The sequence below is a fragment of the Hyaena hyaena genome, unplaced genomic scaffold, assembly GCF_003009895.1.
Source record: "Hyaena hyaena isolate Hyena2069 unplaced genomic scaffold, ASM300989v1 scaffold_131, whole genome shotgun sequence".
NCBI classification, from domain to species: domain Eukaryota; kingdom Metazoa; phylum Chordata; class Mammalia; order Carnivora; family Hyaenidae; genus Hyaena; species Hyaena hyaena.
Genome location: NW_024080761.1, coordinates 2638913 through 2663935, shown reverse-complemented (window position 1 = coordinate 2663935; position 25023 = coordinate 2638913). Strand labels below are relative to the sequence as shown.

The window sequence follows — 25023 nt, the reverse complement described above, 5'->3', positions numbered from 1 at the left end:
CTCTGTCCCCTCACCCCACAGAACTGCCTACTTCTCTGCATCCATACTCCCCCACCATACGCAGGACTGGCTGTCCCAGCTAGAGAGGAGGGGCCGTGGGCAAGGGGTCCCATGGGCATCCAGGGATGTTCGAGAATGGACTACGGGTCCTAGAGATTTGTCAGATCGGAGGCAAAACAAGTCAGCTGGAAAACTGACATCCCAAGGAGCTGCATCTGCAGGGCGGCTGAGAGCCAACATTTATGTCATGTCCCCAGAGCTAATTTTTTCCAGTTGGAAACCAGTTGGCAGTTGAAACGTCTCAAGGGTTGTGAGGGCAGTTTCCTCTGGGGAAGGTGGCTATGGACCAAGGGGGGTGGGGGTGGGGCACAGAACTCCTATAAATTCCAGAAATCTAGAACTGGAGTACCCCTTCCGTGAATATTCCACTTGCATGGGGTTCTAGAGCCCCCTCCCCCGCCACCTTGACAGGGGCTAAAACTGCCCTCCCCACCACCCCCAAAGCAGAGTAGCAGGGCTCCAGTGCCTTCACCCTCATCACAGAATCCAGATCAGAATGACCCCTTAGGACATTTTATCATCTAAGTGCGTGAAAACTTAATCCAGAATTAAGAATGTCCCCCTGCTAAGTGTGCCAGGACCTCACCAGACAGAGTATCTGTTATATTCAAGACCTTTATCTAGAACTGTTCTAGATACTCATCTAGAACAAAGAATGGCTCCTTGAAACATCTCACCTGAGGTGTCTGCAACCTCACGCACGACAGTGCCCACGACAACGAGTGGCTCCTGATGAGCTTGCTTTGGAAACCTTCTCTCCGCTGTGCATTGAGGGTTCCCCTCCCCCCAACCTGTCATCTCTTCCTGCTTCTGTGGGCCTGGACCCCGTCAGTTGCCTCAGGGCTTCTTTTCCTGTCACCCTCCACCCCAACTCCCTCCTTTAATCCCCCTCTTGTCCAGGCTCCGGACCTCACTTCCATGGCCTCCTCCGTCCCTCTCAGAGATCTCCCCTCTTCAGAGGTGTCGCCCACCCCCGACACCCCCAGAGGAGCACAGGGCCTAGGTCATGGACGCCAGACAGTGCGTCTTCTCTGGCAGGTCCGCCAGGAGCGACATGTGGGCGACTCCGGGCAGGGGAGAGGGTGCGCGGCCCTGGCACCCGACGTGGCCTGGAGGGCTCCGTGGAAGTGGGGCAGCTCAGGAGGAGTGTAGCACCAGTTGATTCCCTGGGCCCCGGTTCAGGGGAGTTTAGGAAATGGGCCACAGGGCCGCAAACAGGCCTAGGGCTGGGGCCTCCACAGGCTGCCCCCCACCAGCAAGAACCCATGGTGGGCCACGCTGCACTTGGACCGACAGATCCACACCCCTTTAGCTGGGTGGCCCTGAAATTCCAGGCTCAACACATCTGTGGTCGATGTGGGGTCGGCCAAGCCTGTCCCTCTTTGTGGGGGACACCGTGGCCTACACTGTGGTCTCATACTCCAGCAGCTCCTGGGAGGTCCCCACGCTCCGGTACTGCAACCGGGGCGTGGCAGGAGACGAGTACTCCAGCGCCAGAATGGTCTTCCGGAGCCGGCGGTCAATAAAATGAGCATCCCATGCAGGGTACTTCTTACGGGGCAGGTCAATCCGAATGACAGGCCCCTCTGTCCGCAAGGTGCGGGTCACTGGTGTGGGAGGCAGGCCAGGCCGCACCTGGAAGACAGGCGGCGTGGGGGTCCCTGCACGCTCACCCCCCGCTGAGGCCCCATCCCGCTCAGTGCCTGTAGTCCTCGGCAGGGACCTCGGGGGGCTTGTGACCGCGTCGGCCGGCGGGCCACAGGGTCCTGGGGCCTCAGGGCAGATGCAGCCGGGCGTCTGGGGACCCAGCATGGGCCCGTTGGGGTGCAGGAGGCAGTAGTAGACACACATGAAGAAGATGCCCAGCGCGAAGCTGGAGGCCACCACGCAGACCAGGATGAGCGAGTGGAAGTCGGTGGAGAAGTTGCGGCTGGAGTACCAGAAGCCAGTGAGCGCCGCGTTCTCGAGCAGGACGATGCAGTAGTAGAGGGTCATGCGGCGGCGGCTGCGGCCCTCCTTGACGTTGAACCAGCAGAAGATGTAGATGATGCCCACCACCATGTTGTAGATGATCTCCTCCCACTTGGACATGCAGAAGTCCGTCTCGCCCTGGATGACCCAGAAGGTCATGACGCACCAGTGGGCCACGATGAAGATGCCGAAGTAGAGCTTGTAGACGCTGGCAAAGAGCGCGAAGGCCAGGCTGCGGGCCGCGATGGTGAACAGGTGCCACAGCACCTGGGCCACGGCACCCTTGTAGGACAGCGGCCGCTTGTCGTCCCGTGAGTCCCGCAGCACCTTCTGGTAGGAGGCGAGTGTCCAGGCCAGGGACACGAGCGAGGCAGAGGTGGACAGGGCTGCAGAGACAGGGTGAGGGCAGGGCGGGCTGGGTTAGGGGGTGGGTCCGGGTTGGGGTCTGGGGAGAGGGGGAGGGTTCTGGGTCAGGAGCTGGGTTCTGAGGAGGCGGGAGGCAAGGGGCTAGGAGTCAGGAGGGCTGCGGGGAGGGTCTGGGGGGTGGTCTTCAAGAGCAGTGTTGGGGGAAGGTAGAGTGGATGGGGCTGGTACTTCTGGAGGAGTGGGAGCACAAAGGGAGAGGGAAGGCGGGTGACTTTGGTCTCCGTGAAGGTCAGGGCCAGGTCTCTAGAATAGGATCATCAGGGATCAGGAGTCTTGGTGGGAGAGTGGGAGGTTAGGGTCCGGGATTCTGGGAGTGAAAAGGGAGGTGAAGAGTTGGAGGGGCGGGTCATGATTAGGGCACAGAGGAGCCAGGAGGGGACTGTTAGTAGCTATAGGCCACCAGGGTGAAGCCGGGGTGTGTGGAGGGGCATCTAAGCTGAGCACAGCTGAGGGCATGGGAAGAAATCTGCGGTGGGAAGTTTTGACTGGGGCCCAGCACCCTAGGCAAGGGGTTCCCAGGGGCCTGAGGGTGGTGACAGAAACCCTTCGGGTCATTGAAAGTGGGATGGGAGGTGTCTGGGTGGGAGGAGCACGGGTGGGGGTGGAGGGCAGGCGCTGCCCAGGTGTTTTTGTCTCACCCTGAAGGGGTTGGCATGGTCCACCAGAGTTAAGGAAGGGGCAAGGTTGGGGGTGAGTGCATGGGGGCCAGGTAAGCCTGGGAAGGGTCCCCAGGGAGTGAAGGCCAGTGAGGGGGTAGGTAAACAGCCTCTCTGGAGACTGAGGGTGGCTGCGCAGATCCGTGGGTCAGGCGTGTCCCCAGGGGATGCAATCTGGGATCAGGACACGTTGGGAAAGAAGGGCAGGGAACTCCGGAAAGGGTCCGAGGGGTGGTGGCGGGGTCAAGGGCCTCTCCGGACTGAGCAGAAATGGGGGCCGCTCTGCCCTGGCAAGGGGGAAGGGAGGAGGGCGAGAGCGGGCAGCACCCAGGGGTGCCAAAGGGAGGCGAGAGGGTGCAGCGGCCAGGCTTCTCCCAACACGCTGGGTGAGTGGGCGGGGGGGGGAAGGGGCGGGGGGGGGAAGGGGTGGGGGGGAGGGGGTCTCCGAGGGCCAGGAGGGTGGTGAGAGCAGCCGGGGCGGGGCCTCCAGATCCGAGACTGGGAGTGCGCAGGAGTGGGGGTGGTAGGAAGGGCGGGACTACGGAAGGAGAGCGGGCCCCGAGGGAGGGGGCGGGGCGGGGCGGGGCTCACCGGGCAGCAGGTCAGGCTCGCCGCCGCGGTGCACCAGGAGGCTGAGCTGCAGCACGAGCTGCGGCGCGCTGCGCAGAAACGTCTCCAGCAGGCGCAGCATGCTCACGTCGGCGCTCTCGAACAGCATCCGCCAGTAGAAGTGGCGCCGCAGCCGCTCCCCGCGCCAGCGGCTCTGCAGCCCCAGGTACATGGTGCGCAGGTACCTGCGGGAGGGACGCGGTGCTCAGCCCCCCTCCCCCTCCCCGCCCGCGCACTCGTCCGGATAGCAGCTCTCACCTCGCCCCCCTCCACACCCCCCCCACCCCGAGCCACGCCACCGTTGTCCTCCCCTCTCCGGGCCGTGAGCACCCAGCGCCAAGTGCGCCGTGTGCAATCTGTAAAGTGCGCCGAGCCCGACCTGCTTCCAAGGCTGTAACGTGGGCATAAGGGAAGGATCGCCTCGCCAGGCTGTCGTCGGGGAACTCCGAATGCGCGCTCATTAGCTTAAAGCACTTGGCACAAAGTAAGCCCTTAATTCAGCATTCTCATCATCATTATTGCTCTGGGACCCGCTCCCTTTGCAGGATTCCTGACACTTTACAGTGTGCACTGAGGTTCTAGTAGCCTCGTTATTATCGTCATTTTATAGGCGAGGAAACTTGAGGCCCAGAGAGGTATGCCACGTGTCCAAGGTCACAGGACTAGGAAGCAGTGGAACTGGGATTCAAACCCAGGCAGCCTGGTTCCTTCAGGAGCACACCCTGGTGCCAGCCCCCAGCTTCCGGGCCTGTTTCCCAACCCTACCTCTAGGTGCCCAGGTTTCCCCCCCGCGGGACACAAGGAAGCTGCTCATAGATCTCAAGGCATGAGACTTTGTTGCTTCCTCTTGAGCCATTTCTCCCAACAAACGTCATGGCTCCAACTGGTCTGCCCAGGTCACAGACCCCCAGCTCTCCGTGTTCTCCCTCACTGCTGGGCTTTTGCCCTTGCTGTTCCCCCTGCCCCCCCCCTCCCCCCCCCGCCCCCGTCCTCCGTTCTCCAGCCCCACACCAGCCCCAAACCTGGCAACTCCTGCTCTTCTTCTGAGGCTCAGCCCTTAAACATGAACTCTTCCAGGAAGCCTCTGCTAACCACTTTCCTCCAGGGGCAGGGACCTCTCCCAGGCTCCTGTCAAACCCACAGTGGGTTGTAACTGCCTGGTTAGGCACCCATCTCCCCCAGGCTGAGAACTCGGTAAGGATGACTAGGTCAGCTTGCTAACTGCTGTACCCTCAGTTCTTAGCACACAGTAGGTGCTCCATCTGTGTTGGCTCAAAGAATGAACGCATGCATAATTGCAAGGGTTTTTTTGTTTGTTTGTTTGCTTGCTTTTGTGTTGGAAGTTTGTTTAATTGAATGGAACTCAGGTCACCCAGTAGGGGGTATGGTCCTGAAGTCCTGAGTGTAAGTCCTGACTTTGCTTCTAATATACCGCGTGATCTTGAGCCAGACCCTCTCTGAGTCCTAGTGAATCCCTCCCAAAGTGGCTGTGAGGATGAAATGGATGAGAATATAGTCTGCACCTATGAAGTGCAGGGCCCGTGTCGGAAGAGAAAGGAGGGGCCCGCCACCCAGATCTCTGGATGTGTTTTCTCCTCTTTGCCCTTATTCTTTGCCTAGCAGCCCTGCCCTGGGTTGTTGCAGCCATAGACCCTGCCCCCCAAGTTCCCTAAGCCCCCCAGTTCTCTGACTCATGGGGCAGCCACACCCTTTGCTGAAACCAGAGAGTGCTCCTCTAGATGTTCTCTCTCCAGAAATCAGGGAAGAAAATCCCAACACAGATCCAGTGATCCTATTACTTGAATCTGAAATTGAGGAACAGGTATTTGGGGGGTCTACTCTCAGATGTGAAGTGCTGGCATTTTGAAGATGTTGTTCGGGAACCTGGGGACCAGCTGTATTCAGGTGTGTGTTGCCAGCCCAAGGCGGGAATCACAGTACTCCCTGGGATTTGGGATCAGCTGATACCCAGAGTTTCTCCAAATGAGTATCCCAGTCAGAGAAATGGTGTGGCCCTCCCCGGGCCTCAGTTTCCCTATCTACCAACAAGAAGGATGGGCCTGATGACTGGAGATCCTTTTAGAGCTAACATTCTGGGACTCAAACTCTCCTCTCCCAAAATGTGGCCAGAAGCATCCCATTCAGGGCTATCCTTCCCATCCTTGGGTCTTTCCAGTACCAATCAATGGTGTAGACACACCCTCAGTGTGACACAGTGGGGGACCAGCAGCTGGGAAGGGGAAAAGGGCTGGTCCCTCAGAAACAGACTCAACAAATGCAGAGGCCCTCAGTCTAACTCCCCCATGCAATGCTAGAATTCCTTCGGCAATTCCCAGCCCCATGTGTTTATACCTTCTGCTTGAGGGGAAGTCCCTACCTCTTGAGACAGGGCCCTTGCCTTCTGAGCACCGTCAAGACTGGACTGTTTCTTCTGATGAGCAGAAATTTGTCTCCCTGTACCTCCCATTCTCTAGGCCCCTGCCTTCCCCACCGCTTAAGGATCCCTGCAGCCAGACTCATTCATTCCCTTACCAAGTATCTTCTGATCGCTTGTTATGTGCCAGGCCCTGTAGCCAAGGGACAGAGATAAGATTATGATCTGAAATAGATGCTCTAAGATGCTTTGGAGCCCAGAGAAGAGATGGGTAACTTTAGCTTCAGCAGAGAGGAGATCAGGAAAGACTTCCCAAAGAAGAAACATTTCATCTTAGTTTTAAAGCATGGGTAGGATTTAATGGCACGCAGGAGGCAGAAAGGCATTCCAGTCAGGAGAACCAGCCGAGGCAAAGGCATAGAGGCATGAGAGGGCATGGCCTTTTAGGGGAATGGCCAGTGGTTTGCTGGGGCCGGAGGGGAACTCAAATTGTGGAGGGCACCAAACTCCAGACTGAAAGGTTCATATTTTATTTTAAATCTGCGTTCTATCCCACAGTCAGCGCGATGTGATCGGCTTGCTGGCTTAGAAAGCTCGCTCTGGAGGCTGGCTTGGAGGACAGCCAGGAGAGGCTAGGGTTTGGTCCAGGCCTGCGATGACAGGCTGAGCTAAGGCAGGGCACAGAGGAGGGGCAGAGAGTAGAGGAGAGATGGGCAGGGGTGGGGGGTGGCAGGAGGCTACCGGAGAGAGAGAGCAAGATGGCCTCCAGAACTCCTGGGGAGCCCAGAACACAGCCTCCATCTACCCCCAGACCTATTCCCTTCCCCGTTCCTGTGGCTCTGGCTTTGAACAGAGAGGAGAGACCAGCTGGTCCAACATGAAGGGGCCTGGGGAGTTGGGGGAGGGCGACACCCTGGAAGTTTCTCTCAGGCTGGAGGACCATCTGTTTCCTGGCCCGGGTCAGCATGAGGGAGGCCCTGGCCTGGCCAGCATCCCTCACCACCTGACAGGCCGCCTGCCCACCTCCCCGCCCCCTCCTCTGCCAGCTCCCAAGGCCCCTCTTCCCAGATAATGGCAGACAAAGGGCTCCCCCAGCCCAGGGCTGCTGTGGGCTGAGCAGGGAAGGGAGAGGGGAAAGAAGGAGGCCTCTGAGTCCCGAAAACGTGGTGCTGGGCAGGGGGTGTGGAGGGACCCTGCTGCATTCTGGGGAGGAATGGACATGGGTTCAACCTCACTCTGCTCTTTTGGCAACAGGATCCGAAACCGTGGCTGTTTGTTTCAGCCGGCACTAAATGGTCGCCGCCAAGACCCTGTGAGGTTTTCATGGGCCTAGCAAAATGTTGGAGGCCTGGGGGAAAAAAATTGGCTCTAAAACACAGGGAAAAACTGCAGAATCAAAATTAATAAATGTTTAATTAAATGTCTGCAAAACAGAACATGGTATCAGCCAGTCGACTGCAATTTGGCTCTTATCTGGTTATATATAATTTACATTTGGTGTTTGATGTAGCTGCATTTTAATATGCCTGATAGATGTGGGGCCCACAAAGGTTTTAAAACAGCCCTGCCCAGGACATGCAACCTCATTTCCCTGTGCCTCAGGTTTACCTTCTTTCAGAAGGGGCCGGCACTCACAGTCCTGCCTGTGTCACAGCCCCTGGGGTGGGGATCAGAAGGGCAAGGTGGCAAAATGCTGGGCTTGTGCGTTTGCTTCCCAGCCCTGGCCTGGATGCTGTGTGGCCTTGGGCAGTCTCTTTGCCTCTCTGAGCCTCATTTTCCTCTTTGTTGTGAGCACTGAATGAGGTGATGGGTTGGAAAGTAATTCATTCGCTAAGAGGGTGTGCACAGAGAGAGAGAGGGAGCACGTGTTAGGTGGGGGCCTCTGGCTCCTGATCACTAAGCCGCCTCTCTTGAAACCTCCTCCGGGAAGCTCACCCTGTTTCACCCTATTGGAAGGGAAGTTGGAAGAAGCTGATTTTCACCACAAATGGGACCAACACCACCCCCAGAGAAGGCTGCCCCATCTCGGAAAGGAATCCAACCTGGGGGGTGGGGCGCATCTGGTCTCTAACTAAAGGCATCTCGGGTCCACCCATTCTCTCCACTGCCACCACCCCGGTCCAGGGCCACCATCAGCCTTTGCCTTCTGGGTGGGTTCCCTGCGTCCCCCCCTGCCCCCTGTAGTCCACTCTCCACGTGGCAACCGTTGGGATACTTTGAAACCCAGTCAGATCACATCGTTCCCCTTCTCCAAACCTTCCAGGGGCTTCTCATCACACTTGGAATAAAGTCCAGCGGTTTCCCCTTGGCTTGTGGGCCCTGAACCATCTGGCCCCACCTTTCTCTCCTCTCAAACCACTGTTACGTCTGTTGCCGGCATCCCAGGTGCCTCGAGGTCCCGCAGACCCAGCTGAGCCTGTTCCTGACTCAGGACCTTTGCACTTCCTACTTGCTCTGACCGGAACACGCTTCTCCAGACCCTCCCGGTGGCTGAGTCGTCCTCGGCTCCCATGTCACCTTGTCAGAGAGGCCTCCCAGGTCGGCCATCCCAGGGGGGCCCTCTGCCCTCACCACACCAGTCTCATCCCTCACATTGCCCTGTCTGATCTTCTTAGTATAATCTATCAAACAATCTGGTTGGTTACTTGACACATTTATTTTCTGTTTTACCACTGGCCTCTCTGACGGTGGGGACTCTGTCTTGGGTCTTCCCAGCACTGTTCTCAGCATTGGCACCTGTAGTAGGCACTCAATAAATATTTGTTGCATGGAGAAAGGTGAGAGAATGTTCGCCTGTGTCTTTCTCCTGACCCTGGAGGGGCTCTTTGCCTGAGTTTTGTTATTGCCAGGACACCTTGTGGGCAACTCCTGTCCTCGCTGACTCATGTCTGTCTTTCCTCCTCCAGGAAGGCTTCCCTGATATTTCTAAGCCTGGCTGGACCCCACACAACGTTGACTTAAACTGCTCGAGACCGGTGTGAACCAGAACCTAACAGGTTTACGGCCACCCATTTTACAGCGTGGAAACAGGTGCTCGGAGATCTATTTTGGGTTCATTTGCTGACTGCCCATCTTGTGCTCAGAGAAGAAGAAGCCTGTCTGGGAGGAAATTGGAAGAGCAGATAAGTGTGTATTGTTGAGGATGGTTTGGGTGGGGGGAACCCACACAATCCTAGGGAAGAGAGAAGCCAGCAGGTGGGGAATGAAATCGCTTACTCAGGGATGCAAAAACCTATCTCTTCTAGACCCCAGGGCCCCTGAGAGCAGGGTCAAGAGATGGACGGAGCTCACTCCCGGCTTCCTGGGTCTAATTGCTATTGTGACCCAGGAACATCCCAGGGTCCCCCAGACGTGGGGAGCTTCTACTCAGTGGGCGGAAGGGAGGAGGAAGGCTCAAGGGATTCCGTGCCCCTGAGAAGCCAGGAAGCTCCTGGGCCCAGTGCCTGGGTCACCCTGTCTCTCTTGTTTTTTGTTCTTGTATCACCAGGAGCCTCCGGAAGTAGCCAGGATTTCTGGCCCGGGCCTCCGTCTCCGTGCAGACGGCCAGCTTGGCCCCATCCTTTCGTCTGCCCTCAGACCAGGTCTGAGTCCTTGTCTCTGTCTATGATCCAGATCGGCCTGTTGTGTGTCTCTCCCTTGAAAGCGGGGTTAGCTTATTTATTGATCTGTTCCTCAGTTTCTGTCAGTCAGTCAATCTGTCTGTTAGCGAGTCCCACCCGGGGACCCTGGGTCAGACCACCTGTCTGTCCCGTAGACTGTGGGTCCTGCTGCCTCTCAAATCTGTGTTCGTCTGTTAGACTGACCTTAGGGACCTGGGTCAGCCTATCTGTCTGCCCTTAGAGGCTGGGAACATCAGTCCGTCTGTCCATTAGACATCAGGATAGCTTGTCTGTCCCTTTGGATCCTGAGCCTGCTTTTCTGTGTGTCTGTCTATCTGTTTCTAGGATCCTCAGTCTGCCTGTTGGTCTGTCTGCCTGTCTGTCAGTCTCTTGGCTGCTTGGTCCGTCTGGTGGTCTGTTGCTCAGCTCGTGGCTCGACATGACTGCCAGCGTTCCTGACGTCCTCCCTGCCTGCTCCTCCCTTCCCGACTCTGGGTTTCTGTCTGTCTGCGTCTCTCACATCCTCAGCTCCTCCATCTGTCGGTCTCGGCGTTTCTGAGTGTGTGTTCTCGCCCCTTTCCACTCCCCCTCACGGCTCCGGGCCAAAAACACAGCAGCTTCCCGCGGCTCCCCCACTCGGGCTCCATCCAGGAACCACCCCCCCACATGGCTGGCTCTCTGGTCTCCCACACGGGCCAGGCCTGCAGATTCTGGAAGGTGAGCAGGTGGGACTGATGGGAAGGTGCAGGAACCCCCCACAAGAGCTGAGCCCATTACTGTTCTGTAGGTATGTAGGGGGATGGTGTGCGGGTGTTAATAATAATGATAATAGCTCAGGTGTTAATAATAATGATAATAGCTCACATTTATTGAGTGCCAACTGTACGCTAAGCCTTGTTATACAGATCGTGGGTTCCTCAGGGCAGAGCTTTGAGGTGGGTACTATTATTACGCGTATTTTACAGATGAAGAAAGGGAGAGCCAGAAAGGGAGTGTGGCTTGTATGAAGTCACACAGCAAGTTAGTGCCAGACCTAGGACTGAGGCTTGGCTCTCCATGGGCGCCCGCCTCGGACGTGATTCGGTTCCCTGGGGGCTGTGCCGTATGGAAGGGAAGACCTGTGTTGGACAGGGATGGACCTACAAGCTTTGCCTGGAATGACATGGGTTCAGAGAAAACGGAGAGGTGACACTAGTAATTGGAGTCAGAGGACTCAGGCTCAATCCTTCACTGGACTTTCTGGGAAAGTCCAACCCCTCTGGGAACCTCGGTCCTCCTCTGCAAAAATGGGCCCTATAACCGAGTCCTTGCCTACTGCAGAGGGGGCAGCCGTCAGGCCCATCGCCCACCCATCCAGCTCTGGTAACAGTAGGGCCCAACAGCGGTGTCCTGAACCCAAGCACTTCCTTCCACCAGGTGGCACCATTCTGGTGCAGGCCACTGAACTCCAAGTGGTGGCCGAGGTCTCCTGCCTTCCTTCTTTGCCTTTGAGCTTATCTTTAACACAGCTGCCTGAGGGATCCTGTGAAATCCTGATCAGGTCGTGCCACACCCTCCCTATCTTAGAATAAAATCCTCACCATGACCTTGGGGGCCCAGTGTGACCCAGGTTTGTCCACCTTTGGGACCTCATCTTCCTCCCCCTTCCCCTCTCATGCCTCTCCAGCAGTTTCCTGAAGATTCCGAGCCCATTCCAGCCTCAGGACCTCTGCCTGGATGTGGGGGGGAGGGGGATCCACAAATGCCTGGCAGATTCTCAGTCTTTCCATCTCAGCTCAGGGTCACCTCCCTCAGAGAGGCCTGCCCAGATCCCCCTTACCCCACTTCCAAAGCATTTCTACCCACCCTTTGGCTACTTTCTGTCCTGTCACCCTGTTTCCTTTTTTTAAGTTTATTTATTTATTTTGAGAAAGGGGGGGGGGGCGGGAACACAAGTGGGGGAGGGGCAGAGAAAGAGGGAGAGAGAAAATCCCAAGAGGGCTCTGCTCTGACAACGTGGGGCTCCATCTCATGAACCCTGAGCTCATGACCTGAGCCGAAATCAGGAGTCAGACGCTTACCCGACGGAGCGCCCCTGATTTCTTAAGGACACATGTCACAATTTGAAGTGGTCTAATTTCTTGCTTACATATTTGCTGCCTGTCTCTCCGATGGTGGGTACCATGGTTGTCCTGGTTTTTGCTATGTCCCTAGTGCCTGGCAGAGAGTTAATGTTCAATATATATTTGTTTCTTGAAAGAGTGAATGTGTAAATGTACTTTATGTATTATGTACTTTATATGTATATATGATTATCCATATATTTTTAAGTAGGCTCCACACTCAACGTGGGGCTCGAACTCATGACCCTGATATCAAGGGGTCCTGTGAATGTACTTTATAAACTCTGCTTTATGAGCTCCTCCAAGTAAAGGCGGTCAAGTGCAGAGAGGAAGAATCCTTGGGCGTCAGGGAGACCTGGGTTCAGATTCTGGACCCATCATTTACGGTCTGTATAGCCTTGGGCAAGTTGCTTCCTTCTCTGAGCCCCTCAGCTCAATGCCCACTTCATGGGGTATCTATGAAATGAGAAAGCGGTGATAAGCACAGAGCCCAGTGCTGGGCACTTGACCTATGGGAGGCTTTAGGAGTTGTCTGGCTCGGACACCCCAGAAAGAAGGAGAGGCTTTGTAGTTTCCAGTTTAGTGCCTGGTAGACCTGAGATTTGTTCCTAGGTTGGCTTTCCCAGGAGGCAGAGGGTCAGAGAAGTCCCCTTGGAGAAAATTCATAGGGCAGGATCTGCTTTGGGTCTTAAAAATAACTGCAGCTCATCAAAGAGACCTTCTGAATGTGCTTTGCTAAAATCCTCGTTGCAGCCCTGTAAGATTTCATAGGCATGATTCCCGTTTTCCAGATGAGGAAATGGAGTCTCAGAAGAGAGGAGGTTTATTTGACATTTACTCTGCCTGCATTTGTGACCACCTACTTGGCACCAGAAACTGTGCTAAAGTGCTGGTGGACATGACAGTGAGGAAGACAGACCCAGCCCATGCGGTGTTGCCCCATGGGAGACCGGGACGTTGTTTAACTCATCGTGTAAACTTGTAACGACAAACATTCCGAAGGTTCCAGGCATGCTTTGAGCAGGATTCTGTGCTCCTGACCCTGCTTGTAAAGGTGTGGCAGTCAGGGATGGCTTCTGAAGGAGGTGGCTCCTGGGCCATCATCCGAATTAACCAGGTGACAGAGGGAGGAAAGGGAATTTCTGGCAGAGGAGCGACCTGAGCAAAGGCCCTGAGTTGCAAGGAAGCAGTAAGTGGTCAGAATGGCTAGAGCTCAGAGAAGGAGATGAGAAAGTGAGAGGTGAGGTGCGCCACGGTGAAGCATTGATGGGGAGCCATGGAGAGGTTTAAAACAAGGGAGCAATGGTAGAGGTAACCAGCACTCCTGCATTTTAGAGGGAACACTCTGTGGGGAACAGAGGGGAGAGAGGAAAGGGTAGAAGGTGGGAGACGAGTTACAGGTGAGAGTGGAGTGTGGCCCCCCACAAAAGGGCATGGACTGCAGATGCAAGTAGCAGGCATTTGGAGAAGTGACTGGCCCAAGGTCAATAGCCAGAAGCATCAGGGTTGTATCTCGTCTCAAATCAGGGCAGAGTAGGCTGAGTCAGGCCCTGTGGACTCAGCTACAGTCTCTGGGTTCTCTGGGAAACACTGGGCCCCCGCTCATACAGCCACCTTACCTGCAGCGGGGCCCAGGAAGCTCTGGAACGGCCCTGAGGCTTGCTCCCCATCTGTCTACCCCTCAATGCTGAGCACTCCTGTAAGGATGCAAAATGGGACCTTCCTGGGGTTGGCAGCCAAATGAGTCATAAATGTCAGAAAAGAATGTGATTTTACACGTTTGGCTCCCGTTTCGTGTGGTGCTGAGAGCTGGGCTGTTTCCCTCCTCCTTGCAGCCTTCTGCAGAGTCACAGCACCTCTCCCTCCCTCTCTCTCTCTCTCTCTCTCTCTCTCTCTTTTTGCTGGGCTAAGGCCAAACATTTCCCTGCCACTAATTTTAGGCTCTGCCTGAAAAGCTGAGACCCTCTCCCCTCCCACCCACTGCTATCAGCTCATCTTTTCACTCAGCAGGAAGTAGGCAGCCCCTCTCTCGAGCAAAGCATTTGGGATGTTTCCCACCTTCCCACCTCCTTCGTTCGTCCTTCACTGTCTGCCTGCAGCCAGATCTCCTCCTCTGTCTGAGCCTTACTTTCCCCATCTGTGAAATGTGTGCAGAGCAGAGACTAAAACTCAGGACCCTATACTCTAGCCTAGGGGTCTTTGCACCCCCCTCCCCCTTCTCTCTTTTCCTGATATCTCTCTCTGGGCAGAGTCATCCCTGTTAGGGAAGGGATGAGCCAGTGGGGGCAAGGGGGCAGGGTCAAGTCTCCTGGTGGCATCTGAAAGTACTTGGAGGCCCAGGCAGGGAGAAAGCACCATTTCTTTCTGTCCCTGGCCTGGGGGGACCCTAACTTATAGAGAGACCAAGCTGATATTATGGGGGACTCTGGGAAAGGATAGATGGGTGCCTTGTCTAGAGAGCAGAACAGCTCTAGCTGACTGCTGCCCTGGGAAAGTATGAACCCTGCATAGACGGACTTTCAGTTTTTCAAGAATAGATGGAAAAATGGGATATTTATGCAAAAAAAAAAAAAAAAACAAAAATCCAACCTGGAAACGTTGGCAACTAATTTTTTTAAAATACCATATGAATTTTAAAGAAATTATTATTCCTCTTTTAAGGTGTGATAACAGTATTACGTATTTTAGTTATACTTTTGAGAATCTCTCTTTTTACAGATGTTCTGAAATATTTATGGATGCGGTGATATGATGTCTGAGGTTTGCTTCAAAATAACATGGAAGGGAAAGACACAGGGTGGGGTCTAGACCTGTGTTCTCCAACATCAGCATGTCCCTATGTTGGGACATAGCTACATACGGTTATTGACATTTAAATTAATGAAAATTAAATAGGATTTAAAACTCAGTTTCTCAGTCACACCCAGCACACTTCAAATGCTCAATAGTCATGCATGGCTAGTGGCTACCGTATTGAAGAGGGCAAATGTAGAGTGGTTCCATCATAGCAGAAAGTTCTGTCGGCCGCTGCTGGCCTCGGTAAAGCAAGGTTGGGCACGAGTTAAATGTTGAAGCAGGATGGTGGCACACAAGGGATCATTATCCTGCTCTCTCTACTTTTGTATATCTAAAAATTTTCCATAATAAACAGTATCATCAAGCAGTAGGGAGAAAATACTGTGTGGGCCAAACAAACACATCCTCAGCCTGGATTGGCCCCTGGGCTACCGATTTGCAACCTGTGATCTGGCAGCTAAGCCTCATAAAGCCCCCAAGTTCGATCCGCAGAGTCTTAAAACCATGAGGGGCTTTGGGGAGCATCTAGTTTACCCTCCAAACGGAGAGCAGGAGGCCCCGCTACAGCTTCCCTGCCAAAGTCAGTCACTCTTGTCTGCACTTGGGAAGCGCTGGGGAATTCACACCCTCAGAACAGCCCACTCTTTTCCTGGGCAGCTTGATCGTCAGGGTGTTCTTGCTCCTGTTCAAACAGATTCTACCTCCCTGGGACCTGTCCTCACGCTATCAATGGCACCACAGAAGAAGTCTCTTTCCTTGAAAGACTGTGGATGAGGGTTAGCAAGCATTAGGACTCTCCTTGCCCCTCCTTCACCCACTATCTTGGGACCAAGTAAATAGGATGGGCTGTTACTTGGGCCAGTAATAATAGTGATAGCAGTAAATATTTCCTGAGCATATAGTATGTGAAAGCCCCATGCATTTATATTCTCTCAGGACATCTTTACAAGAACCTTAAGAGGTAGATGCTATTAGGGGCGCCTGGGTGGTTCAGTCGGCTAAGCGTCTGACTTTGGCTCAAGTCACGATCTCGCGGTGGTATGTGAGTTCCAGCCCTGCGGTGGGCTCCATGCTGGCAGCTCAGAGCCTGGAGCCCGCTTCCGATCCTGTGTCTCCCTCTCGCTGCCCCTCCCCTGCTCACACTCTGTCCCTCTCTCTCAAAAATAAATAAACATTAAAAAAAATTTAAAGAAGTGGATGCTATCACCATCCCCATCTCACAGATGAGACTGGAGTTCTGGCTGGTGAAGCCGCTGGCCCGGGCCACACTAGTAGGAAGTCACGGAGCCGTGAGCCCACCAGCACTCTAAGCTCGCAGTGCCTCAGCCGTCTTGTCTGAGTCCTGGGGAATTCAGCCAGTGTTCTTGAGCCCCCAGCTGGACTTTACAGATGGGGGTAACTGAACTCTAGAGGGTTAAGTGTCTTGCTCAAGGGCCTGGTTTCAAAGATTCCATGTGGTTCACACAGATGTTTATTGAGGACCTACTGGATCCGTCTCTGAAGTCAGCCATGCCAGCAAACCTGTATCCTCCTCGGAACGTAGCCCCAGGGCTGTGCCTACTACATCTTATACAAATAGGAATGCATTGCCCTTAGTCCGCATTTGTCCACTGACAGTCTGGAAGGCTGCAGATACAGGCCTTGCAGACCCCAGCTGTGCCCACACCGTACCGGGATCCCACACTACCTTAGCGCCCCCCACATCAGCTGCAGAGACAAAGCCTACTTCAAGAGACTCATGTTCTAGTAACTACTAGGGACCTTGCCAAAGCTGGCCAGGTGCAAGGTCCTCAACAGCACTGGAGGATCTGCTCTGGGCCAGTCACCATGGGGGGCAGAGGAAAGAAAGAGCAAGGCCTCACCCCCTTGGAGGCTTGTAATCTGGTAGGAAAACCAGCTAGGTGGGCAGGCGATCACAACAGAAGATAATCAGGACTGTGAGGCTGCAGAGGAATGAGTAATTGTGCCTGGGGGGAAAGTCTGAGAGGAAGAACCCAGGATGTTAACAGTGGGTACTTTATATTCAAATAAAAATTTAAAAATATCTTTCTGATTCTTTCCCCCTCTTCCCAAAGCAATACATGATTGATTGTGTTGTAGGAATACACTTAACTAGCAGAAGGCAGTATTGCTTGGTAGTTCCACATGTTGGCTTGGGAGCCTGACTGCATCACTTTGAACCCTGGCTTTGCTCTTTACTAACTGGGATGCTGTTACCTCTTTGTGCCTCAATTTCCACATCTGTAACATGGGCTAATAATGCTAACACTAATTGAGCACTTATGATATGCCGAGTCCTGGGCAAAGCATGTTCCATATATTATCAATAAGCCTTCACAGTGGCTACTTGTCTAGCCATGGGACATTATTATCCCATTTCACAGATGAGGAGACCAGGAGAGGTTAAATGACTTGCCCAAGGTCAGACAGCTCACACATGGCAGAGTCAGAGTTTGAGTTCCACAATCCTTATTCTTTATCACCACACTCCCTACTTGAGAGAATTGTGGTGAAGAGGAATGATCTCACTGAAGTTTCTATAAAAGTAACTATAATTTTCAGGAGGTGCCTGGCTGGCTCAGTCGGTTAAGGGTCTAACTTTGGCTCAGGTCATGATCTCGCAGCTGGTAAGTTTGAGCCCTGCATTGGGCTGTGTGCTGACAGCTCGGAGCCTGGAGCCTGCTTTGGATTCTGTGTGTGTGTGTGTGTGTCTCTCTCACTGCCCCTTGCCCACTATCTCTCTCAAAAACAAACATTTAAAATTTTTAAATAAAAATAAATAACTAAAAAACAGGTGAATGTATACATGTATATCCTGGTTAATTAAAAACCAAAGAAAATCTTTAAGCAATACAAGAAATAGCTAATTAGTAAGTGGAAATCTTTCATAACCCCACCTCTCTGCCCCCCCTGCAAGATAATGAGGGGAGGGGAGGGTAGTCTTCTTTATACCTTTCCTATGCTGAGGTTTAAACAAGAGTATATAGTTCCTTTACAAACAGACAAAACAAGTAAACAACTTCCACTTTAGATGAAAAACAACTTGCCCGAGTGAGAGAGTGGGAGGTGGGGTCTGAAGGGTTGAGGGCAGAACGTGTTTGTTCGGGGAAAGCTTCTCAGAATGGGCAGCATCTGAGCCCGCCTTTAAGGATGTGCAGAATTTCACTGGGAGGAGAATGGGACAGAGTGTTGCCAGAAGGGCTACAGGCGGCTGCTCAGGGGCATGAAGAAAAAAATGTGTGTGTTTTGCTTTGGGGTGGGGGGGAGGTAGCATACAGAGCAGTGAGGAGGGAAGAGGGCAAGTGATCAAGGGCCCTAATGCCTAGCTAAAGCATCTGGGTCAGATCTGAGCATTCAGCCATCCTTTCGGCTGCAGGTGGAGGCGGTGGGTTGGGGTGGGGTGAGATGGAGAGAACTGGAGGCTGATAGGATTTCCCAGGGGAGAAATTTCAAGACCCTAACAAAGGCCGGGTGGTGAATGGAGAGGCCAGAGTAGATCCCAGCCCATCTTCCTTCTGCTCCCTAGGGACCTTCGCCCCAGCTGCCGGGGTTCAAAGCCATTTCCTGGCAGCCCTCCATCCTCCCCACAGGGCTTCTCCTGTGTGGTCTTTACAGATCAAACAGGGGACGCTGGGCCCAACTGCCGCCGCTGTGTCTGTTAGGAGCAGCTCTAATGGCCTGTTGCAGGCGGATGGGCAGGGAGAAGGGGGTGGGGGGCTGAGCGCCTCCTGGAGAGGGGCCTCCCAGGAGGTAGAAGTGGGGTTGGACTAGAACTCAACACCGCCAAGTCAGAGCTGGGAGGGACCTTGTGGACGGTCATTGAGTTCAGGGGGTTGTAAACCTGTTTCAGCTGGGGTACTGTCAAAACAAAACCCTAGGTAGGTACCCAAGACATCAGAAAAGAGAACCTCAGAGAGTTCAGTTGAAAGGATAGTGAGAAGGGAGTGAAACGGCTTGAAAACCATTATGGAATCCACTCCCTGGCCGGCTTTATAAATAATAATACAAATAGTAATGGCTAAGAAGAGTTGCATACTTCCTGTGTTCCAGGTACTGTGCGAAACACCATCTATACATTATTTAACTACTCCCTCAAGCCACATGTGAAAGGTACTATTATTTAGAATGTCCATTTTGCAGATGAGAAATCCAAGGCATAGAAAAGTTATGCTGTTTGCCCCAAATCACAGAAAGTGGCCAACATAGGATATGGCTGATTTCATTCCAGAGTCGAATTCTTACCATTAACATTCTGGCCCCCATGGGGAAATTGACAAAAGAGGGAAAGATACCCTGTCCACTCAGCCTGAAACAGTCCCCCCCACCAACCGCCACTACTACCCTGGCCCAGCCCCCATCTTCCCTCACTCGGATCCTGGAGCCAGATTGTCACAATCTCCAGGCTTAGCCTGGCCTCCCTCCAGTCTATTTCCCAGTAGCCAGAGTACACGTTGTAAAACATAAGTCAAGACCCTATTCCTCCTCTGCTCAAATCCTCCGGGGCTCCCACTTCATGCAGAATGAAAGCCCAAGTCCTCCTGTGACCTTTGAAGCCCTGTGTGATCTAGCCCCTGCCAACCTGTCAACCATCATGTCCTACACTGTCCTGAGACCCTCTGCTTCAGCCACATGGGACTTCCCCTTGCTCTTCTGTTTCCCTTTGCCTTGGACATCCTTCCCAAGGCCTCCACACCCAGCTCACCCTCACCTCATTCAGCCCTCTGCCCACAAGGACCTGCCCTGACCATCTTATCTCAAAGAGCCACACCCTCCTCCCTGGGATTTCGTAGCCCCCTGCCCTGGTTCACTTTTTCCATAGCACTTACTATTTGACTCATTATACTTTATAGTACATTTAAAATATACACTATATTTGATTTTACTTGCTTATTGGTTTCCCCCATTAGACTGTTGATCTCAATGCGAACATGGACTTTATCTTATTCACCACTCTATTCCTAGCATGTAGCACAATGCCTGGTACGTGCTCCACATATTTGTGGAATGAATGACTATAGATTAAGTGCACAGGTACGTTTGAGGCCCTCTTGCCCTCCTGCCCCTCCCTGGCTATGTGTGAAGTGGACAAATCTCCTTCCACAGGAAACAAAGCCCAGGCTGATGGCACTAATCACCTCCAGTGGTTCTGAATACTTAACAATGGGGCCAGCCCCCTGCTAAATCCTTGGTACATATTATCATGTTAAACCCTAGAAAGAACCCAAGAGGTGGTCCTATTATGGTCCTTAGCTTACAAAGGATGAAACTCAGGCACAGAGGGATTATATAGCTCATCACAATCACATATAGGAAGCAGTAGGGTCAGGATTTGAAGTGAGGACATTTGAATCCAAAGTCGGTGCTCTTAACCATTAAGCCAAGAAAGAACATGGCTTCCCAGAGACTGACTTTTTCACCCAGTAGGTCACTAATTCATTTCAGAACGTCTCTTGAGTGCAGGGTTTATGAGGAGACAGGGGGATTAGTGCTGGGGCCTAGACATAGAGGCCTTCCCTCTAAAGGCCTGCGTGCCCCCCCCCCCCGCCTTCCTCCCCATTTTGGGGTCTCCAGATCCTAACAGCCTCAGAGGAATCCTATGCCAGATCATCTCTCACTAATTGGCTTAGCAGACTATGCTTATCTGGGCAAAGCTTGGGCCCAGTGAGTTCAAGATTAGGGAAAGCAGGATTCATGGTCTACGCTCTGCTGCCCACAGGGTCAGGGAACACAGGGTTGGGACTTTAATTGGCTTAACAACCCTGAGTGGCTTAACAGCTCAGTGGTTTGGGGTTGGGGAGAGGGGGAGGGATGAAAACACAGGTTGCTGTCCAGCTCACAGCCAGCTTCTTGTCCCACCGAAGGATCTGGCTTTGATTTTCTAAGGGCTTAATCTTTTTTGTGTGTGGGGAGCCATTGCTCTTGGATCCTCCAGTGCAACCACTGTGTGGTCCCAGAGATAGGACTTGGGCTTGGGTTGGGAGCTCAGCTCCCCCTGCTTCCTCAGTGGGTGACCTTGGATGCGTTATTTGATGTCACCTGAGCCTTACTTTCTTGTCTGATTGGGTGTATCAGTTGCCACCAGTGGGGCGGCTTCAGGGTAAAATGAGATCCTGTGCCTGGAGCCCCTCATACGGGGCCTGTTGGATCATGGTGGGTGTGCATGGTCCATGAATTCCTTCCCTTCCTCTCCCTCCTCAGAGCCCTGTCTTGGGTTTAAAATAATAATAATGCCCATTTTCCTGGGGTTGTTTGGGAACAGAATCCAGCCTTATCAACTGAACCCATGTACCAATACAGGTCTGTGTTCCCTGGCTCCTTCAAGTATTCAGACTTTTGATTCAGCACTGTATAAGCTTGAGGAGTTGAAAGATATCTTTAAAACTCAAACTATTTTATTCAGAATTGAGGGTGTGGGATCAGAAGGTGGACTGGCCAGTCTCCCAGCTTTGGTCCTGTAGGGCTCGGACATACCTCTCCTGCCTCATTACACCAAGTTCTACCACTCAGAACATCTGCACCAAGACCTGCTGAACAGTGAACATGTTCATTGTGGGAACGTTTCACGTGTTAAGCAAACATATGCCAACGTTGCTTAATTTCTAGGAACGCCAGCCCCAGTGGCTTCTCTCTGTCTTGTCTGGGTTTTCCTCCATTTAGCCAGACACTTAGCCATTTTAGAATGCAGAGCTTTTGGGGCAGGGGCCCAGAGGCTTTAGCTCTGATAAGTAGTCCCAGAGTCAGAATTCCAGAAAGGGAAGGCTCTTAAGGTCATTAAATCTAATATTCTCATTTCACATACAGGGAAATTGAGGCCCAGAGGTGGGAAGAGTCTCACCCAAGGTCACCTAGCAAGCTAGTTGCAAACCCTGATGAAGATGTGGGTTTCCTAATCTCCTCACCCTGAGTCCAGCACTCTCCCCACGATATACACTGTCTCCCCATCCTCACCCGTATGGTTCACCTTCCTCCCCCTCCCTTCACGTTCTTATCTCAGTGCAGCAGAAGCCCTGACTTTCTATCTCCTGGAATCTTGGAATCTCAGACTCATAATTCTTTGAGCTTGGGGGACACTTTTGTGGCAAGAGCTGCAGGGTGGATAAATTGAACTTAGGCTTTGAAAGCAGAGAGTCCGGAGTCCCAGCTCTTCTACACCTTAGCTGTGTGACCTTGGGGAAGGATGCCCCCTTTCTGAGCCTCCATTACCTCAGCTGTTAAGTAGGAATAATACAGCCACATCACAGGATTATTAGGAGGGATATGAGAGATGAAACAGGTAAAAGAGGCAACCAATGAACTTGGCACAAAGTGAGTGCTTAATAAAATAATTGTTATAGAACTATAAATTAGGGCTCTCATGCCCCTAATGCCTAAGGGAAATGGTTCAGACAGATGTGATCAAAGAGAATGGAGCTGGACAAACTGGAGACATATACCCAGGTCTAAATGGCTATAAACCTGATACTGCTAGATTCCTTTTTTCTCCCTCAAGAAAAGCTGTAACTCTTGGTTTTTGAAATACTATAAAAGCCAAACAAAACACTTTTGTATGCCATATTCAAACCTGGGGACATCAGTTTGTCATCCCTGGAAAATCATCTCATCCTAACCTCCTCACTTTACATATGGGGGAGAGTGGGAATAGTTAGCCCTTTTATCTGAGAAGCCATGGAGCTCAATGGACCCTCAGCCACCTCTAGCCACTCGCCTGAGACCCCCACTCCTACCCCATGGTCATTTTTTGCCCTGTTTGAGGGAAAGTCAGTTTATGTTCAAGAAAGAAGTATTTGTTTCTTGTAAGTAGATTCTAAACAAGGGGAGCAGGAGGTTTGAGGTAGCCAGTGAGTTGAGGGGCAGCTGGTCCATTTTAGGCTAAAGGGAAAGGGGGAATGACGCTTTGGCTACCAAGAATAGGAAGTTGCCATTTCAGAATCTAAAAATATCTATCACCATCTGTCCACTCGGGCACAGAATGATAAATGCAGATTAGTTCCTGGATGTAGACATGAATATTTTTATGTGTCAAGCTAATAATAATACCACCACCTTGTGTGGATAGAGCTCCACCTCCCCTTTCCCCGAGGGCAAGCTAAATGAAAAATACACATCATCTCGGCAAGGCATGGATGGGGAAACCAAGGCAGAGAGAGACTCAGCACCACCACAAGGGTGACACAGCAAGTGAGCAGCTGGGACAAACCCTGGGAGTCCTGTTTCCAACCCTCAGCCCAGCACTGAATCTTCTGAGTTAGGCAGAACGCGTTAACAAGTAGCAGAATAAATATAACAACACCAATAATCACCCCTTACGTCTCTACAGTGACTTTGACTTTTTCCATGATTTCTCTACATCTGTGACCATGGTAATCTATTACATTCCCAAAATACGTTACAGTCTGCAAGGCCTTCACACAGACTTTCTCTCACCCTACCATCCCAACAGGTAAGAAAATGGGATAGTAGACCAATGAGATGAGATAAGTAGGAATTCTCCCTCATTTCGCAGGTGAGGAAGCAGAGGCTTGGAGGGAGGTATCTAAGGCCATACAGGGGGCAAGTTTATTCTGTCAGGGCACAGTAGAGCCTAAGCTACCAGAGCAGTTCTGATTCAGGGGGAGCCCCAGGTTCAGAATTCCCCCTGTCTCCAATTAGCTCAGCTCAACAGACAGCCTGGAAGTGGGCTGCTTGTACAAAGCCTCAGTTTTGTTTTACTGTCCTGGGATTAAAGGACAGCTAGTGGCCATCTGATCTCAGATTCCAAATCTCAAATCCCCTTGGCTCTGTCAGGGCAGGGGAGACTCTGGGGGAAGTCCTGGAAAACAGAAGACAGCTTCTCAACAGGGTCCAGCACACCCTTAACCAGAAGTCCAAAAAGTTTGGGCGGGATGTTCATTTAGCTGCCTCAGATTGTTTCTCCTGGGAGGTTGGGAATGGACTGCAATTCCAAACTGAGACTCTTTGAGAGCAAGGAAGGACTTCCGAGATCTTTCCTAAGCTGAGGCTTGGCACTCAGGCAGAGAGGAGTGGGTCAAAGCTGGAGGGAGCCCTGGGGCCCTGTTCCAAGCTTCCCTCTCATAACCCTTCAGCCCCTGGCCCTCCTTATTCACGCCCCTGAGGATCACTTTCTCTCTCTTCTTGCCCCATCCCCTCCTCCCTCAATGGCCAGATCAGAGAGGATGGTACTGAGGTTGGTCAGAGTTTGAGGGCAGAGGGCAAGAGAGAAGCTGGCAGAGAAGAAATCAGAACTACAATAGGGTGGGGCGGGGCGGAGGTCAGGACGCAAGGGGGACCTGAAGAGGTCAGAGCAGGGCCGGGGCGGCGGGCAGCCCCCTCGCTACCCCCACTCCTCGGGCTCAGCTCCCTCCACCTGCGCTTCTCCTACCTCCAGACCTGGCCGAGCTGCAGGAGGTGGACGAGGGTCTGCAGCAGCCAGACGCAGAGGCGGCAGCAGCGGCGGCGGTAGGCGCTGGCCGAGGAGGGCGCGGACCCGGGCCCCAGCTCGGGGCTGCTTTCTTTGGTCCGGAAGGCGGCGGCGCTGTCCTTGGTGCTGATGGAGGGCCCGCCGGTGCCGCTGTCCTTGGTGCTGACGGCGGGTCCCGGGGCTCCCGCGGGCTCCGAGTAATCGTAGACAAACCAGCGGAAGCTGAGCAGCTGCACGACCAGCGAGGGCAGGAGCACGAATAGCAACGTGAGGCCAAAGTAGGTGCGCTGACCCTGCAGGTAGTAGGAGGCCGCCAGCCACAGGTCCGTGGCGCCGTCGGAGAAGAACACGAGCAGCGCGCACAGCACCCAGCAGCAGTCCCGCAGCTCGTAGCGCGGCCCCGAGCCCCCCGCTCCGGTTACTCCGGGGCCCCCCGCCACCGCCGCCGCCGCCTCCCCGCGCCCGCCTGCACCACCCCGGGGGCTGGAGGGGGCTCCTCCGGCCGCCCCCTCCGGCCCCGGGCCGGCCGCGGCCGCCGCTCCATCCGACTTCGCGGCCATGTTGGTAGAGCAGGAGGCGGGGAGCGACTTCCGGGCGGCGGAGGGGGTGGGGTGCGGAGTGGGGAGGACCCTGTGCGGGAGGCTCCCGCCTCCTAGTCTTCCTCCTTTCCTCTTCTTCCTCCTCCCCTCTACTTCAATTATTCATTCTCCTCGGCGCCGCCCCCGTCCCTCCCCCACCCCGCCTGGGCTGTGGCCGGATGGGGGCAGCTCCCCTGGGAAGTGAGAGGAGGAGGGGAAAGGAGAGCATCCCAGGTCATCCTCTCCTTCCTTCCTCAGAGGCGCGGGGCCCCAGCCACATGATTTCTGCCTCGCGCCCCCACCCCACTGCACTTCCTTATTTCCTCTTTTCTTCACCGCCCCCCCCCCCCCATCCTCTCCTCTTCCATTTGTCCTCTGTTTACCTTCGGTGCCTCAGGTCTGAAGAGGGTGGGGGACTGGTGATTTGGAAGCAA

At 53.5% G+C, this 25023-nt stretch overlaps 1 protein-coding gene across 1 annotated transcript; it reads right to left on the bottom strand.

The window, feature by feature from the left end:
* Positions 1–1461: 1461 nt before the first annotated feature.
* XKR7 (XK related 7) lies at positions 1462–24571 on the bottom strand. Its single transcript, XM_039237676.1, has 3 exons — positions 23973–24571; positions 3705–3907; positions 1462–2417 (listed from the first exon to the last, which is right to left on the bottom strand). Exons 1-3 carry the CDS (start codon positions 24569–24571, stop codon positions 1462–1464), a joined length of 1758 nt encoding a protein of 585 aa, XP_039093607.1.
* Positions 24572–25023: the final 452 nt, after the last annotated feature.